Source organism: Larus michahellis, chromosome 2 (assembly GCF_964199755.1).
Source record: "Larus michahellis chromosome 2, bLarMic1.1, whole genome shotgun sequence".
Lineage (NCBI taxonomy): Eukaryota > Metazoa > Chordata > Aves > Charadriiformes > Laridae > Larus > Larus michahellis.
The window spans coordinates 122,794,058-122,812,521 of NC_133897.1; the positions used below are offsets into that span (position 1 = coordinate 122,794,058).

At 42.5% G+C, this 18,464-nt stretch overlaps 1 protein-coding gene across 6 annotated transcripts in view; it reads right to left on the reverse strand.

Moving 5' to 3' along the window:
- Positions 1 to 15,328: 15,328 nt before the first annotated feature.
- Positions 15,329 to 18,464, reverse strand: part of NOL4 (nucleolar protein 4) — a 196,610-nt gene continuing 193,474 nt past the window's right edge. For all 6 annotated transcript variants that reach the window (XM_074576932.1, XM_074576930.1, XM_074576933.1 and 3 more), the window contains one exon: positions 15,329 to 17,280. In XM_074576932.1, the coding sequence (XP_074433033.1) occupies positions 17,087 to 17,280 (194 nt within the window). In that variant the 3' untranslated portion in view covers positions 15,329 to 17,086. The remainder of the gene's footprint in view (positions 17,281 to 18,464) is intronic.

Here is an 18,464-nt window from a genome sequence, read left to right on the forward strand (position 1 = left end):
CATCTAGTCCAACCCCCCTGCACTAAGCAGGGACATCTTCAACTAGATCAGGTTGCTCAGAGCCTCATCAAGCCTGGCCTTGAATGTCTCCAGGGATGGGGCCTCCACCACCTCCCTGGGCAACCTGTGCCAGTGTCTCACCACCCTCATTGTAAAGAACTTCTTCCTAATGTCTAATCTAAACCTTACCCTGCTCTAGTTTAAAACCATAGTTCCTTATCCTGTTGCTACATGCCCTTGCAAACAGCCCCTCCCCAGCTTTCTTGCAGGCCCCCTTCAGGTACTGTAAGGTCTCCCCAGAGCCTTCCCTTCTCCAGCTGGAGAAGAGAAGGACATGCAGTTCATCCTTCACGGGATGAATTCAAGCACAGAGGTATTGGTGGGCACACTGCCCGTCCTTCCCTGCCAGCAGAAAGGCCTCTGGAGTGTTAATCTGGCCAACATTGAGTGGTCAGCAATAGCTCAAATCAGAAGGTTTTGGTTGCTGCTTTTGCAGCCACCCTTTGGGCATTCGAGGCACGTTGTGGCTTCTGACCTGCACAGACCAGAGTCTCTCACCACGCAGGGCAGCAAACTGCTGTGAGCTACAGTTAAAGCCCGCGTTCACCCACTATTAGCATCTGACATTGTCTGAAATACCTCACTAAGCTTTCTTCCAAGGGCTGATCCCAGCATCTTGGATACTCTTAACGCAGGCTTATGTTAAACACTTGCTGTTAAATGCTTTTAATAATCCCAAGTGCTGCGTATACAGAGTGGAGCGCAGGAGTTGCTTCAGAGAAGCAGAGAAACACTTGCTTAACTGAATCTTAATGGATTGTTGTCCCAATCTCCCCAGTTATTGGTGATGTTGCAAACAATAGTATAAGAGAAAGAAGGAATGTTAATGATAAACTAAAGTCTAGGAGTCTTATTTTGTCCACTGATAGGCTAAAATATTCCTCCTTTTTTTTACATTCTGTATAGGAAGGGCACCTTTTTTTGCTCCCAAGTAAAGTGCTTTGGTGCAATCATCATTTCTATGACGTGGACAGCTATAACATTACTTTTATATTTACTTAGTTTGTAAAGTATGCAGAAAACTCGTTAGGTTTGGGATTCCTCCTAGAGACAACCAGTGTTAGCCAGTAGCTCAACCAGAGTTGCTCTTTTGGTTCAGAATATTTTTCATTTTTGCATGTTAGCATTGGTTTTTCATGTCTTCTACTTGGATGTTGAACTTTTCTTTTTGTCAGGGCTAGATCAGTTGTCTTAGCTTTGGTTTTCTTGCTTCATCCCTTATGAAATTCAATAAGGGCAAGTGTAGGGTGCTGCACCTGGGGAGGAATAACCCCATGCACCAGTACAGGTTGGGTGCTGACCTGCTGGAGAGCAGCTCTGTGGAAAGAGACCTGGGAGTCCTGGTGGACAACAGGATGACCATGAGCCAGCAATGTGCCCTCGTGGCCAAAAGGGCCAATGGCATCCTGGGGTGCATCAAGAAGAGTGTGGCCAGCAGGTTGAGGGAGGTCATCCTCCCCCTCTGCTCTGCCCTGGTGAGGCCTCACCTGGAGTACTGTGTCCAGTTCTGGGCTCCGTGGTTCAAGAAGGACAGGGAACTGCTGGAGAGGGGACAGCAAAGGGCTACAAAGACGATGAGGGAACTGAAACACCTCTCTTATGAGGAAAGGCTGAGGGATTTGGGTCTCTTCAGTCTGGATAAAAGAAGACTGAGGGAGGATCTTATCAACACTTAGAAATACTTAAAGGGTGGGTGTCAGGAGGATGGGGCCAGGCTCTTTTCAGTGGTGCCCAGGGACAGGACAAGAGGTAGTGGGCACAAACTAGAGTATAGGAAGTTCCACCTAAACATGAGGAGGAACTTCTTTACTTTGAGGGTGGCAGAGCACTGGAACAGGCTGCTCAGAGAGGCTGTGGAGTCTCTATCTCTGGACACATTCAAAACCCACCTGGAAGCGTTCCTGTGCAACCTGCTCTAGGTGAACCTTCTCTATCAGGAGGGTTGGACTAGATGATCTCCAGATGTCCCTTCCAACCCCTACCATTCTGTGATTCTGTGATCCCAGCACATTAGCAATACTGAAAAAGGAAATAACTTTCAGCTAACTATCCAGCGCCTATTTAAAGTGATTTTACTCCCTTCTTGCAGTTTAGAGTGGACATCACAGTTACTGGCAACACTGGTAAGCTCCTTGAAGGTCTGAGAAAGGACACAAAGACCTGAATCACCAGGTAAGTACTAGCTCCAAAGCATCTGATTTCCCATATCAGTCCTTAGTCACATCGGGCAATGCAGAATTCTGAATTAATGTTCATCTCTTCTATGGGTGAACAGGACTCTAGTGTCATTCCTAGTGCTTGCTACATGAGAAGTAAACTCAGGTAAACTCCCCCAAACCCCACAATCTCAAATAAGATAAGAAAAATAATATATTCAAAGGGAAGGGCATGTTAAAATATGGTATCTGTCAGGTAACTGAGCCCGTACTTTGTTGCAAATATTTTAAAATCAATTTCCTGGCCAATATTACTATTTATCAAAGCTCTCTTTTGTTTAAGCCATGGCTTGCTGCCTCACAGCCCGTCTCCTTGGTCCTGCCGTGCAGCCATTATGCTGAATTTACGACACAACAGTAATTACTGTGCCAGACCCAACCAGCTGCTGTTTAAAAAAAAGCGCTGCCCCACCCCCCCACCCCCAAATCCAAGAAACAAAACCTCTGGATTGTGCCTAACAATGCAGAATTAGATGGTAGAGGACAGGGAAGCTTTATTCAAGCGCTAATGTTCAGGGAACTAGCGGGGACGCTGGAAGTGAATGGCAGAGTAAGTAGCACGTTGAATAAATGTCTCCTCCAAGTTTGCTCCATTGTAAGAGCCCTTCTCAGTGTACGGGGCCGCCACGGTGTAAGGCACACGGAGAGCCAAATGCTCACTTAGAGCGAACAAAAGCCTCCCTCCCGCTGTTGCTTAATGCTGTAACTTTTATTAGCAGCAAGTGACAGCAGTTTAGCCTCCCTTCCTTCTTCTAGATGATTACATTCTTAAGCCGATTGACTGTGTTGACTAAAGGCAGCTGTTGATCCACGCTCTTTCCTCTCACACACACAATGGCACAAGAAGAAAAGAACCGCCAGATTTCGTGTGTTCAGGATAAGCTTAAGATTTTGATTGCCTGAACAGAGGTGAAAAATTGGTTGCTGTATCAGGAGCCTGGGACCCCTGAGGGCAGAGTTTCCTCATGCCTGGCAAAAGCAGGGGGGGCTGCTGTGGGTCTGGGAGCCCAGAACTGAGCCTCCCTCCTGAAGGTCCCTTTCCCTTCCCCCTTCCCCTTGACATGGGGGGACAGATGGGGAAGGAGGGCACAGTAATAGTATGTATTTGGTTGGGTTTGGGCCAGGTAGCCACTAATAAAGGCAAAACCCTACCAAGAAATGGGAGGATTAGAGAATCAAATATAAATGCAGCTTGCAGTCTTTACACAGCTAACAGCAGATGTGTAAATGGAATTTAGGGGCTTGGGTTTTTTTGGGGGGTTGTTTTTTGGTTTTATGGTTTTTTTTTTCCTGTAGTCATTGTTAATACCTAGTTATTTCCACCACCAAGTCCAGGCAGGTGCTTTGCTCCATGCTCAGAGGACCCTCAGGACATCCAAAGCGGCAGCTGACGTTTTCTGCTAAGGCCCAAGGGCGTAATGCCAGTGCATGGGCATGTGGATGGTGTCAAACGATCAGTTCCCTGAACTTCCAAGCCCTCCTTTGAGCTTATAAATAGCACTACCATAGGGGATGGCACTGGGAAAGGATTCCTCATAACCACAAAACAGCTGTAAAACTGATTCTTGGAGAGGTACTCCCTTTTAAGTAACTCATCTGTGTGAATTGGCACAAAATTTTACCCAGGAGGAAAGATGACAGTGGAAGTGGCATTGCAGCTATAATTACCCAATTAAGCTTTTTTTCAGGGAAAAACATGTCTTAGATATCACCTTATGTGGTGTAAATTAATAGAAAAAGCCAGCCTCTTTCTGCAAGGATTTAGGAGGCAAATTCCGTGGCTCAGCCTCTGTTGGCTGGTAATATGGTGCATGGTAAATACATCAGTTAAAGGTCTCAGGAGAGGCTGCTTTAACAAGAAGGCTCCTGCCACTGTCTTGTTTCAGGTGAGAGATAATTTGCTATTGAAAAGAACATCCAAAAGCAAGTCCTCATTTGCAAAAAGGAAATACAAGTGAAGAAAGTGTGTGGCGGGCATTCCAAACCACTTTTTTTTTTTTTTTTTCCCAAATTATTCCAGGTGAAATCCAACTCAATGCATCCAAAATTCAGCCACAACGTTTAAAGGGATGGTCATGTGGGAAAAAAATATTTTGACATCTCAAATAGGAATTTTCAAAAATGGTTAAAGCAAAAAGTACTTTTCCTCCTGGGAAGCTGTGCCATCTGTTTTACTGCTTTGCAGCCTGCAATAGGCAAAAAGTTCCTTTTGTTGTACTCCTTGTTCCTAGAAGGAAAGAACAAACAACAAATGAGCAATTCTGGCATCCTTACTATCTTTTGCTCCTCTCTCTTCATATACCTAAACTCCCATTCATATTTACATGACATAAGATGATTTATGCAGCTGAAGTATTGGCCAGACGTAGCACTTGTAAACTGCTGGAAAAGCTGCTTGATTCTGCCTTGTGCAGCGTGACAATGGATTAATGCACAGTGGAAGAACTTAACAGGGATGACAATTTGATAACTGACATTGTTACGCTAATTTAATAGGAGGAGAAAACCTAGACTAGATCTCAAAAGCTTGAGTAGACATAGATAATAGCGCAGTGGTAAACCATATACTGGGGAATGAAAGTGCTGCCAGTGTGCCGTCAAATAAGGAAATTCTATTCCCTAATGAAACAAGAAACACTAGGGAAGCAGGTGGCTTTCAAGGTGGCAACAGAAGTACGAGTGTGTCTGAGATGGAATAAAATGGTTGAAAGGGTCAGAGTCCAATGGAGTTATCACCGAGGAATGGAAAGATGCTTTATTTTTCTGAACTTGCCAAAAAATTGCTTCTTTTAGAAACATTTTGGAAAATTCTGCACCCACTGATGGAGCGGTATAGTAAAATATGGTATTTTAATTTCAACCCACCAGTGCCTGATTAGAGTTCATACAAATTTGTTTTCTGGTTTTATTCATATGGGTATTTTTGCTCCAACGAAGGACGGGTGATATAAGGTGAGAAGGTCTGTAAGTCAAAAAAAAAAAAAAGCCAAACCCCAACAATGACAATCATACAAAAGGGTTTAAAGCCCAGTTCTGCTTCTTCTCTTCACATCACCTTCAATCCATCCCTAGCGTCTTCAGAATAGTCCATCAACTGTTACATTACCTCAATTAAAAGAAATTCAAGCTTACCTACAGCAGCCCATGTAAAATATCTCTGTGAAAGCTGCTTCTCAGTGATGAGCTATCGCTTTCCAAAAACCTAGGCAGCTATATTTTTCAGGTAGGGGCAGTGTCTTTTACATGATTGCTCTTCTCTCTTAACTAGTACAAACCAATGTCCTAGTTAACAAAACAGAGCTTCAACTGAAGATAACCCCCAAAATGAAGTGGTTTGTCTGGACTCCAGGGCACAGGAGCTGAGGATGCAATACTTACCTGGGACGCACCGATCTGGGGTGCACCTGTCCCTTGCAGACACTGTTGAGTTTCAACACCATCACCCTTTCCTCCTCGCACCTTGCAGTGATTGCCCTACCTGTGTGAATGTCCATATGTCAGTAACCACTTCAATGTGAAACAAAAATCCCAACGTAGACAGAAATATCTATTTTATCATTCAGAAAGAACAGCATCTATTTATTTCGGTTATCTCTACCAGTAGGTGTCATGATACAGCAACCTGTGAAAATTCTTGGCGCGGTAGGAGATAAAGTGGTTAAATGAACACTAATAATTATGGACTTTCATTTAAATAATTGGATGTCAGTGGTTAAAGGGTGGTTAATTTTGCTAGATGCTGCCACCCAGACATTAATCTCCTTGTTTTGGATGCGCCGCAAAGGAAAACCTCTGTCACTGCCCAAAAATTTTCTTTTTGATGCCTGTGTAATACCCCCGTTTCCCTTGTTCCGGGAATGGTACCTGCCCCTCAGTGGGACACACTAATAACGGGGTGGGTAAGTGACTGAGCAGTGACATCCTCTGAAGAAATTAATGATAACCTCTCCTTTGAAGAAGGAGATTCAAAACGAATGCCACACACATTTGCTACATCTAAGAGCAGCCCACTTAGGTGTTTTTGTCACACATCAAAGCACACGCACAGCCTTGTCTGTTTTTGTGATGATCCTGGTTTCACCCTTCTGGGGGAAAAAAAAAAAGCAAAAAAAAAAGCTGTCTAGTCTGACAAATTAATTAAAAGTAATGGTAATATGTCAGATGATAGATGATAGTCAATCAGGTGCCTGGGCTAACTACGACCATCCCTGTCCAGTGATGCTGCTGCGTCCTGCTGAATCTGCAGTTAGAAATGCGTACGCATCAGAACAAAGTATGGCTATAACTGCGTGTCACACTTTTTCCCTGCTCTTCCCTCCTGCTAGGAGGATGACGAAACATAAAAATACTTTAAATAAGCGAGAAAGAATGCCATATGAATACCCACGTTCCAGAGTGGGGTAAATGACCAGGGAGTGGGGGAAACGTTTTAGCGCAGGCACACCTGTATTCACGGAGGTGAGCTGCTGCCAGTCAGTGTGGCACCTGCTTTCTCTCCCCTCCCCCAGACCAAGCCTGCCGAGCATCGGGCACTCTCGGCTCTCAGGGACGTCTGCGCGAGCTGAGGGTATGCATGATGGGTACGGTGTTTAGTTTTCAAGTCTTTGCCTGTACGGATGTGTTGCAATTTAAGAGGAATAAAGTAGCGATGTTTTTAAGTTTGATGTGATTGCTGGCCTTATGACTTCTCCTGAATATGTCTCCTGCTTCCATTGAAAGTATCTCTTTTGACTTCGGGTTTTTTTCTTTTTTTTTTTTTAATTATCTTTGCTTTTTAAAGATTGTCGTTGAAAAAACCCAAACCCACCACATTACATGAAAGGGCCTATTACTGTTCAGTGAGGGAAGAAAAAGTGGAGTGTAATATCTTATTAGAAATGTATAAACCCTCCTTTGTCTACCTTTGCTTCATGTTCTCAACAAAGTTCTTTCTTGGAGCTCCAGGGATCTTGTAAATCCATTCTAGATATTTTTAATGTTTTTTGCAACCATATTTTGAAGCTACTCCTGTGTTTTTAAGGCATTTGTGTTTACAACTGAATTTCTAGATTCTTAAAGAGTAAATATGAGCAAATAAATGGAGTCTCATTAAATGGATTCCTCAGGACAGATGCAAGCAAAAATATTTAAGAATATGCATTTCCTTCTGGTGACAACCCAACCCTACAAACTCAGCAAAGAAGCCAAACGACAGTGTCAAATACAGCATGAGGTTAAGAAGGCACCATGGAAGTGTACGGGGTTAACCACGAGGAGCCCATGAGTGACCTCTAGTCAGGCAAGACTTGATGGAGCTCTTTAGCTCAAACTCACCAAGTACCCACCCAGAAACCCTTCTGCACCTCTGACTTGGAGGGGCTGATCGCCCAACTCTCACTTGAGAGTTGGATGTAACACAACATTGCCATAAGCCCTGCCATCGGCAGAACAGAATCCAAACTGCTTAATTGTTAATAAAACTCCTTTAGTTTGACAAGTGTGGGTTTTACACAGCACACCTCCACCATGTCATATTGTCATTCTTGAAGGAAATGAGGCGAGATCACTACGTTATTTTGGTATCTCAAAATACTTTGGGGAGAAGTCCGGTCTCTTTCGAATTCCTGCCATGAATACATGTGCTTTAAATACACTTTGAGAAAAGAGAAGGCAGTGGCACAGGAGGCAGTCTTGGCAATACTTACCTTAAATTCTATTCTTAATTAGCCAGATGCTTCTCAAACAGAGAGAAAAGCAGTTACCCTCTCCCGGAGACCTTTCCAGACACTGATTTTCAAAACCGCTGCTGCTCAGCAGCTTGCAAAAACATAGGCCTGGCTGTTTGGTGCCAGACCGGGCTAATTTTTCACTTCTATGTACTTTGGCCTCAGTTTCAGAGCAATATTCTCACATAAAACAACAGTGAAATATTCACGAGGAGAAGCTACCGCAGTGTACCTGCTTGTCACGAATTACAACCACTTCAGAGCAGCAGTTTACCATTTATCAGTGTTCACACTCAGTCTACTACTCAGCAACTCAATTTTACAAGTGAATGTTAGCGAATTAGCTAGCAGGTTTCAGTGGATGAACACAGAGTCTCTGGCAGCCAAACCAACTGCTTACCCTTTTTTGAATTGGATTTAATTTTGAATTACTCAGTCAGTAATGAAAGAGCTTTTTACCCTCACCTTAGAGCTGTCAGCTTTCTAGAAAGCAACTTATAGTCAGAGTATTTGGTACAGGCCTCCCAGCTCAGCTGTGATCGCTGGAAGAACTATTATAATCAGAGACATGTAATCAGCTCTGCACTTCATCCCGGTAAATGATGTGATTGTTTTCGCTGAATGTCTTTCTTACTGTTTTAGTTGCCGTTAACAATTGAAATGGCACCTCGTCATAAGGGCACCCTGGTCATGAGGTTTGCCAAAGACTGAACTGGGTAAAGCTGTGGCTTAGCTGAGTGCTTGTCATTTTTATAAAGATTTTCTAAACTCTTAGCCTGAGAGCTGCTCTCTGTTCAACAAGTGCCACCCCTTTTCCCATTCAAGACCGGCCCCGATAGCTGTTATTCGCTGCCTGGGAAAGGACCTGCAACGTTTCAACTGCAGGTAAGTCTTTCTCATAGTTCACTAATATAAATTTAGTGAAAAAAATGTTGACAAGTAGAGTAAACTCCCCACTCAAAAGGTGTCGAGCTGAGTCTTGACTCAAGTAACTTAAGACAAGCGGATCTGGATCGGTAGAGTCCTTTCAGGGCTTGGTGGTATCTAATGCCTGGTGATTTCCTTCATTGTATTGTGTGATTCACACTGTATTACCATAACAATGACATCCTCTTATTGGTGGGGAGCAATAGAAGGCTAATAAGAAATCAGTATCCCTGTTAGTATTCTCATTTTCCCCTACAGAAGAAAAGAAGAAAGTGGCCTTTTATAGTGAGTAGGATGGGCAGATGGCCCTTTTTAAGCAATGAAAATTAATTTTCACTTTTTTACATCAAAAAAAATGTACCATCTAGGATGATGTACAGAGTGACAGCTAATAACCGCATTTCTCTCTCAATTTCTTGACAATGGAATTCTCTTTCAAGTGCTAAAATACCAGTACAAAGTCCTAGTGGCAGCAGTATAGGAAACTGTGCCACTGGAAGGTTTTCTGAAATATTACTGAAACATACCCAAACTGCCCACCGTAACTCAGTGATCGCATTTCACAGAGATTTTCCACCAAATTTTCAGCCCAATAATATAGGGAATGGAACGACCAGCTAAGAAGCCATTGGGAATGAGAGCTTTTGTACAGCATCATACAGTAATCATAACAGCATGCTCCTATGCATACTGTAGTAACGGGTCAAGATATTGATACCTCTGGGGTGCCATCCAGAGGGACCTTGACAGGCTGGAGAAGTGGGCCAAAGCTCATGAAGTTCAACAAGGGCAACTGCAAGGTCCTGCATCTGGGCTGGGGCAACCCCCAAATCAGCGCAGACTGGGGGATGAACAGATTGAGAGCAGAGAAGGACTTGGGGATACTGGTGGTGAGAAATTTGACAAGAGCCAGCAATGTGCAATCGCAGCCCAGAAAGCCAACCGCATCCTGGGCTGCATCAAAAGCAGCGTGGCCAGCAGGTCGAGGGAGGTGATTCTACCCCTCTACTCCACTCTCATGAGACCTCACCTGGAGTACTGCATCCAGCTCTGGAGTCCTCAGCACAGGAAAGACATGGACCCATTGGAGTGGGTCCAGAGGAGGGCCACAAAAATGATCAGAGCACCTCTCCTATGAGGACAGGCCAAGAGAGTTGGGGTTGTTCAGCCTGGAGAAGACAAGGCTCCAGGGAGACCTTAATGCAGCCTTGCAACATATAAGAGAGGCAGAAAGAGACTTTTTAACCAGGGTCTGTAGTGACGGGGCAAGGGGCAATGGTTTTAAACTGAAAGAGGGTAAATTTAGATTGGATTTAAGGAAGAAAACTTTTATGATGCAGTTGGTGAGACAGTAGAAGAGGTTGTCCAGGGAAGTTGTGGATGCCCCACCTTTGGAAGTGTTCAGGGCCAGGCTGGATGGGGCTCTGAGCAACCTGGTCTAGCGAAAGATGTTCCCACTCATGGCAGGGCGGGTTGAACTAGATGATCTTTGAGGGTCCCTTCCAACTCAAACCATTCTATGATTCTACCAGATATAAAAGATTTGGTGTTCAAACCACTAAGCTTTAGTTAATAACCATGTGGTAGTTTTCTAATTGCAAGTGATTTCAAGCCCTTCATCAGCAATGTTTGCAAGGTAATGGAGTGCCACAAGACTTGGCAAGGAGAATAGATGTGGTGTGCCACCTTCTTTGACACCCTTGTCCAAATAAAAGGGGTGACCTCCACGGTGAGGGTTTCCCCACACAGCAGAAGAAATCTGGACTCCATACACTGCAAACAATCACTATTAACAATATTTTTTTTAAAAGAAGCAAACATATGATTTTGTAATTTAGCACTGAGTTTATTAAAGTTTTCCAAATGTGGACCTCAAATGTATGCTGGATATTAGAGGTTTATATTAAAGCTATAATTTTATTTTTTGGTTTTACTTTATAGTTCATTGTTTGCATTGAAAAGAAAAAAAATAAGATTGGACAAAGACATTAAAAAAATGTAGCCTATGCCTCTAATTATTAGAGAACATATCTGCAAGTTAAGCATCCCTTGTAGCTTGTAATTTTCAAATATCAGGGGCAGCAAGTGAACGCTGATAAGGGGGCCTGCTGGCGAGGGCAGTAAGGGCTTTTCTCAGCTCGAAGCCATATCTCCACAGAGCAAATCCTTCCCTCCCTGCTACAGAATATGAGGGGAAATAAATAGGTCAAGCTTGTGGTGCTAAAGCACTCAGAGTTTGCAACCACAAATAAAATTAATTTGAAACAGTTCAACAGAGACATGTTTGAAAAATTAATAATACTTATCCTTGCTATTTTTCCGTTTTTTTAGCACTTTTCCTGCTGTGTTTCACTGTGTTAAGACTGAGTGTAAAAACCAAACCAGCACCAAGAACTGATTAGCAACCCTACAATAACAAAACAGCAGCCTTGCAGGAAAAAATTACCTGATTCAAGTTTCCAAGGGAGCATTAGGAAGAACTTAGCAAAATTATTTTCTAGAAAACCTTGAAAATTCGGCAACACTGTTTCTTTTTATTTACCTACTGTGATCTACTCCCCTGTTGCCCAGACTCTGAGGGAAAATGAGGACAATCCTATCTATGTGCGATTTTTTTGGTAGACTGGATCCTTCTCCCAGCTCTCCTTACACCATAATTTAATAGTTGGCTTACCACAGCAAAGGTGTACTTACAAAACAAATTATATATATATAGTCACAATAATTAGAACTCTTTTCCATTGTGTTTCCAGACATTATTAGAAAAGGGAACAAAAAAATTTGCATAAAATATCTTTCTCCACACTTGGAGAAATTGACTGAATTAGGTGGCACGACATAGACTTTCCATTCATGAAGCAGTTATTAATTTTACAGCCTTTCCAGCTCTTTTGTGCTCCTTTTTTTTTCAGTGGTGAAAAAGAGATTTAAGCAGGTTATTTGGGTTGGAGTATATAAAAAAAACATTTCTGCACCCTCTCCTCCCACATCTGATCCAGTCCAGAGGACAGCTTAGCAGAAAAAGAGAGTCCTATTTTTGGACTTCACGTATTTCACTTGGCACATCTGGAGTGTGGTTGCTTTACTGGGGCAGGACGTTGGAAAGGAGTCAGCAGACCTGGCTCAGGCTTTCACAGATGACATGGCCTCAAGCAACTCATTTTTTTCAAACCATATAACATCATTCTTGGCAACAGAATGTGGGGGGAATTGGGGTGGGGTATGTCCCCAAAGTCACTGTTGCTCGGGGACCGGCTGGGTATTGGTCTGCTGGTGGGAGATGGTGATGCTTTTGCATCAATTTTTCTTTTTTCATTCTTCACTTATTAAACTTGACCCACTTTTTATTCTCGCTTTTGCCTGTCCGATTCTCTCCCTGTGCCACTGTGGGGAGTGAGCAAGTGACAGGGTGGGGGCTTCTCTGCCAGCCAGGGACAACCCACCACAGCCTCAAACTGCTGTAGGCCATGGACATGCCTTTAGAGAGCACTGCTATATGCTTACTCTATTCTTCCATCCTGCTGTATCTGTTTTATTTAGTATCAGTGACAGAATAAAAGGCTGTGAAGAATTGCTCTTGTCCAGTACAGCCATTTTATATTACCATAGAAGCATAAAATCATTTACGTTGGAAAAAACCTTTAAGATTATCAAGTCCAACCGTTAAAAAAAGTATTCTTACATACTTAGTCCAGCAACTATCTGCGTGGCATGGCTTGATTTTTGTCATTATTTCACTATTCTTTTTCATGTACTGGTAACTGTTTTTCAATAGTAGTTAGAGTCAGGGGTAGGTCCTGACTACAGGATCTATTGAGATCAGCTTCTCTTTATATAGAAAAATGTGCATCGTCCTTACAAATGCCTCACAAGCCACTCAAAGCCAAATTCAGAGGAGCTTTAACAAATTTATGGGAAGTTTTTAATACAATGCTAGGAACACGAGAGAAATGAAATTGTTCCTTTTTTCAATGGAGTTTTACCAACAAAACTTACCTCCACTTAAACTGTATTCAACAGGAACTCAGGTCATTACAGCAAGAAGATACAATCCCTTCAGTATAACTCTGTTTTCCAATTAGATTTACAGCTATGGTCACGTACACGTTCATCTGCTTTTCCTCATTCAGAAAATTCATTCTCCATTCAAGGGTGGGCAGCTTTTGAACTGTCAAATACTTGCTTACCTCTGAATTGTCTTTCTGTAGCTGTTGATACTCATCATGGCTGATATGGTGGCGTTCTCCTTCGATGACAGGCAGCAAGGTGCTAATCTGGATAAAAAATTTTGACTCCAGATCTCTTTTTGTGTGTTCTGACTCCAGTTTTCCAGCTGACATCGAAAGCAGTAAACAAATCTGGTTACGCGTTAAACTGGTCAGATTGTCTGCTCCCACAACCTAAGGTTGCATCTAAAGCTCTTACTCACAGTTGTAAATGAAAATGAAACCTATCCTGGAATTCAAGGAGAGAAGAGAAAAGAATGGATAAGTTACTTGTCTTCCCAGTGTGGATGTAACCCTAAAGAGACTCAACCCACTGAGACCACAGTCATGTTTGGTACTTAACCCTGGATGGGAATTTAGGGATATTATACGACATTCTCCCACCATCCGTCCCTTTCCGTCAGCACCCTGAAGACTCAAGGAAACTCTAGGAAACTCTCAAGGAAACTCCAGGATAGTTGGGAAGACGTGAGGCGGTCTCAAGGACCTGCCCATCTGCACTACTGAAGTTCTGTAGTGAGACATCCATGAGCTTGAAGTAATAGTTTAATGGAGGTAATTGATATAAGGACAACACTTTTCTGAAGGCAGCCTTACCCTAACAGCAATAATTAGGCTGAGGTGATCAGGCATTGATTACAGAAGATACGGATAAGAGAAAGAAATAACTCTGCAGTTATTTCTGGATACCTGACTCAGTCTATAGTTGGAGCAAGATCTTCTCCACTTGGACTTCCTTAGGAGGTTGAAAGCAGGCAGAGAGTAGGTGGCTCTGACACCTATACTGCATCCAAGAGGGCAAATCTAATTGTGTTGCTTGGATCTAGATTTGCACACACAGAAGTGAACTGAGATTTATGACCTCTCCTTCACAGGATGGGTCTGAATTTCAGTACCCTCTTCAAAGAAGAGAAAGTTAAAACTATAGTTAAATCTCTGATTGTTCCAAAGAAGACTTGAAAAAAGCCAGTACTTAGAGGTGGAAACAGCTATAAGGACCCCATCAGTCTGCTGGAATTTGGCACAGATAAACCACTTGAGGACTGAAAACTAAGCATCTGTACGAGCCTTTAGAGAAGAACATCAACCCTCCTACAATTGAAGAAGGCCCTAAATATTTCAGAGAAGGCAGCCAGAAGAAGAGGATGTGTGTGCTGTGGAAGACATCCCTGGAGAACTATCAAAGTAGGCTGGGGGTGGAGCAGGTAAAAGGGGAGACTAGCCATAGGCCTTGAAGGTCATATGGTGGCCCCCAGCTTTCCTACTTCTCCCTCAAGAGAAGGAGCAATTAGGGGAGAGGAAAGAGGAGTCAGAGGGTAGAACACCGAAGTAAATCTCTTACCTCCTCATCCTCTAGCCTCTTGTCCTAATCTGGATTTAGCAAGACAGCTGCCCAGCTAAGAAGCATTCCCGGCTGGAAAACAGCATCTTAGACAAACTGCTGGCTGCTGCTTAGTTGACAGTTCGAGGCACACTGCCCTGCACAACAGGAGTAAGGAAACTTTGAAACCTAGGCAGAGCTGTCACTCTTCTCCTCTGTGGAAAACCTATGCCAGAGCTTTTCTTTGGATGAGGCCAAGATAGTGACCTGGCACAAGGTATCTGCTTCATCCCTTCCTGGCACGCAAGAGACAGAAGCAGCTGTAGATGTTTTAAAGTTGAAGAGACAGAAAGGCACTTGGTTCCTAACCAACTTTTGAATGCCTGGTGAGACAAAGGCCGAGGAAACCACACATCTACGGTAGAGACAAGCTATAGGCTTTCACGGGCATGGTGAGAAGATGTTGAAAGCAAATGCATCTCTCAAGTGATGGGTAGCAACTAGTAAGAATTTGCAACAATGTTCTCATATCCAAGACCAAGTGCCTTTAAAAAGATATCCAATAAATTTTTAAGAATAAACGTAGCATGGCAAAATGGTGTTGCCTCCAGCCAACTTAAAATTATAAAATACTAGTGACTCAGATCTCATGATTTATGGACCACCCGCTTCTGCTCTTATTGAGGACATTCTTCATTAATACAAAGATCCAGCCAGATCAGCCTACTGGGTTTACTCGATAATTTTGAGAAAAGAGGTTTGGGTGTCTGCATGAACTGGACTGGAAGGCCCTTTTTGCTGTTCAAAGACAATAATATTTATAGCTTTAAATGCTCTGTCAATTTAAATGTTATAATGTTTCACAATCATGTATTTAAACACAGAAATCTGTTTATTTACCCAAACAAAACAGAGGAAATGATTCCAGCCCTCAGGTTTTGAATTCTCATTTAAATATGTGAACATCAGTCCACAACTTAGAGATGTTTGTGTATCTATGTACCTCCAAAATACTCATATTTCATAGGCTTTTTCACATTAATATTCACCAACAGTATCACAAAAGTTCTTTTTCTTTTACATAACTGTAAGCAACAGTAATTCTAGAAACACTAGAGAAAAAAAAGCATAGCAATGTCCACAGTTACAAGAAAAAGTGCACATTACTTGGTCACAATCACAGTCATTACTTGGAAAACTATATGTAACAAGTAGATATAAAATATCACTGATGCCTTAAACTCATTGTCAAAAACGGAATTACATAAAATTTTGTACATGAAATAAGGCAAATTTAGGAATGCACAAGAAACTTGTTATTCAACAAAAGCTAAACAACAGAACAGATAGTACAGTAAGCATAAACTAAAGTACTTTTTTCTATATACTTAAAAATAAGCCTGCCGTAGTGCACAAAGAAAACACCATTAATGTGTAATCAATATTATAAAATAAGAAATAGAGGGGTTGGGAAGAGTGGGGGAGGGGAAAGAAGAGTTTTATTATAGTTGCAGCTGCATCCATTTACAGTTTTGTACAGGTTTTAGCTAGGCCTGGGAATTATACAAATCATACCAGAAGTGTCAATGACCTTCCTCCGTAAGAATTTTGTTTAAATTAAGGAAAACAAAATAAATACACACAAGAGTGCAAATTTTCAGATTGTCACTTGCAACCTCTTAACATTCATCATCTACATCCAATCACAACTAGAGGGACTTGTATAGGACAGCAGCAGTGATCATGGAGTTAGATGAGTTCACCGTTAGAAATCGATTTATCTTTTTTTTTTTTTTCTCAATGATATGTCTTTTTTAAAAAACCCTCAACTCTTTATTAATTGCTAGTAAAGCTGCAATATATTACAGAATGGAGTTGAGAATGGTATGAATGCAGGAAATGCATGCTTCCTTCGGAAGGTATTCCATAGATGACAATTTACAGTACAGGGGGGAAGAATTATCCAGCATCAAGAGTTACTCGTTGTAGAAAGAATATGAAGTTGGGTAGAAGGGCACAGTCGGGGGTTCAAGAGAGGAAGGGGGGACTTACAATAGCTCCTCAAAACATTTTCAGGACCAGTGAAAAAGTTTACCAAAGTAAAAATGAAAAATCTTGAATGAAAACAAAAATCTTTTGTTTTGTTTTTTATAAAAATTACATTTTTTTAAAATACAAGATCCTTTTAATTGCAATTGTGCCCTGTAGCAACAGGACATTTGGCAACGTCTTGCCATATACTGCAGCTTTAAGTCCAATGAGTCAGTATCACATTCCACTAATATTGCACTTGGATCTTGAACCATGTTTTTTTTAAAACCGTCACAGCATCTTCTGTTTCCTCCACTTGTTAGAACGAGTTAATTTCTAGCCACTTTTTCGATATTTATGCTGATACACTAAAACAAAAGCAATAGGCTGGACACAGTAAAGTACCTCGGAAATACCGGAGGTCAAAGTTCACTTGAAGCACCTTAACACATCACTTTATGGATCAAGAACAGTGTGGCGTTATGGTAATTAACTCTCCTAAAAAGACTGTGCAGTAACTGAAGTGTGTGCTCTGGGAAATCAAAATGTCATTAGTGGAAACTCTGAGATAAGACCAGGCCAGTGTGAAGGTCACATGACTCAGTTCTGCTGCAAAATAAGGTTTTCCAGTTCATCTGCAGAACGCAATAAAAATGCGGCTGATTCTCGGTACCCTGCCACAAGCTGCCTCACTGCGTTTATTTCAGTTGGACTCAGCTGGGGTCTAGAGCTTGAACTACTGGAGGATCCGGAGCTGGTTGCTAACTGCCTCTTCATACTGAGATCTGTTGGACCTGCAGATAAGAGAGAGGAAAAGAAAAGAAGCTTCAGATCCGCTGCCAGAGATGTTTCACAGGTTTGAAGCTACAAATGCAGAGTAGCACAATCTGCTCTCAGCTGCGTGCCAGTGAGAAGCAGCAGAAACAAGCCATAACTGTTCAGTTACCAGTTGCCTTGACAGGTACCGCAGGGATTTATATTTATATATGACAGACACCCTTTAAGTTCTACTTGTGTAACGTGAGGGGTGAGTCCACTGCCAGCAGAAAACTACCCTCTGGGGGGTATCCCAACACCCCAACACTGCCCTAGGATCTGACGCCGGTGAGAAAGCAGAAGGTTCGTCTCCTGTGCCTCCCCCACCTCCAGCTGCCATCGTAGCCTTCATGGCAATCTGCACACTTGCAGTTTTTATCACAGCATACCAAACTTATGCTCTCTAGATACCTATTTTCCTGTTTTATGCTTCAATCAGCATGCGGCCAGATTGCGAATCCCTTACGGACGTAGATAAATGGTCATTCACTCGACCAGGCCTGACACCATGTGATCACTTACATAAATAGCTGCTCATGAATGAGATTAGGCTGGTGACAATCTGGCTGCTCCAGCGAGGAGTACGCGATCATCTGTGGGGGCTGCACACAGCTGGCAAGATATCGCGAGGATCTTGTAAGGCCTGAACACTGACAAGAGAGTCTGCAGCAATCAACATGTTGCAGTGGCAGCTTATACCAGCACGCTTAGCACTTTTCATCAAAGAATATCCTCAAGACCACGCATGCTGCACGCAGAAGACAGCACTCCTGAGGGCAGTCTGCAGGTTACCATGACCGGCAAAACCATCTGCCATCGTGAAGTTTGGCTTCGTGTGGAATTTCCCTGGTCTTTTGACTACAGTTATTAATCAGCTAAGATATACGGTGCTCTGATGAGATGTTTGCGTTTTCCACTTAATACATTTTTTCTTCCTGGAGTGTAAATTTGGACAGGTAGGACTGTCTGGACTGAGGACTTTTTTAAATGCAGAAGGATACAGATGGCAAGCATACCTATCAGGCAGTTTATTGTGTGGAAATCTGGGAAAATACTGCTCATACATTTTGACAGTGTAGCATATCTATACCTCTGGCAGGCAGGAGATCAGACTAGCCTGATGTTTATCTTCATACTCTCCTGGAAATTGGGATCAAGCTAT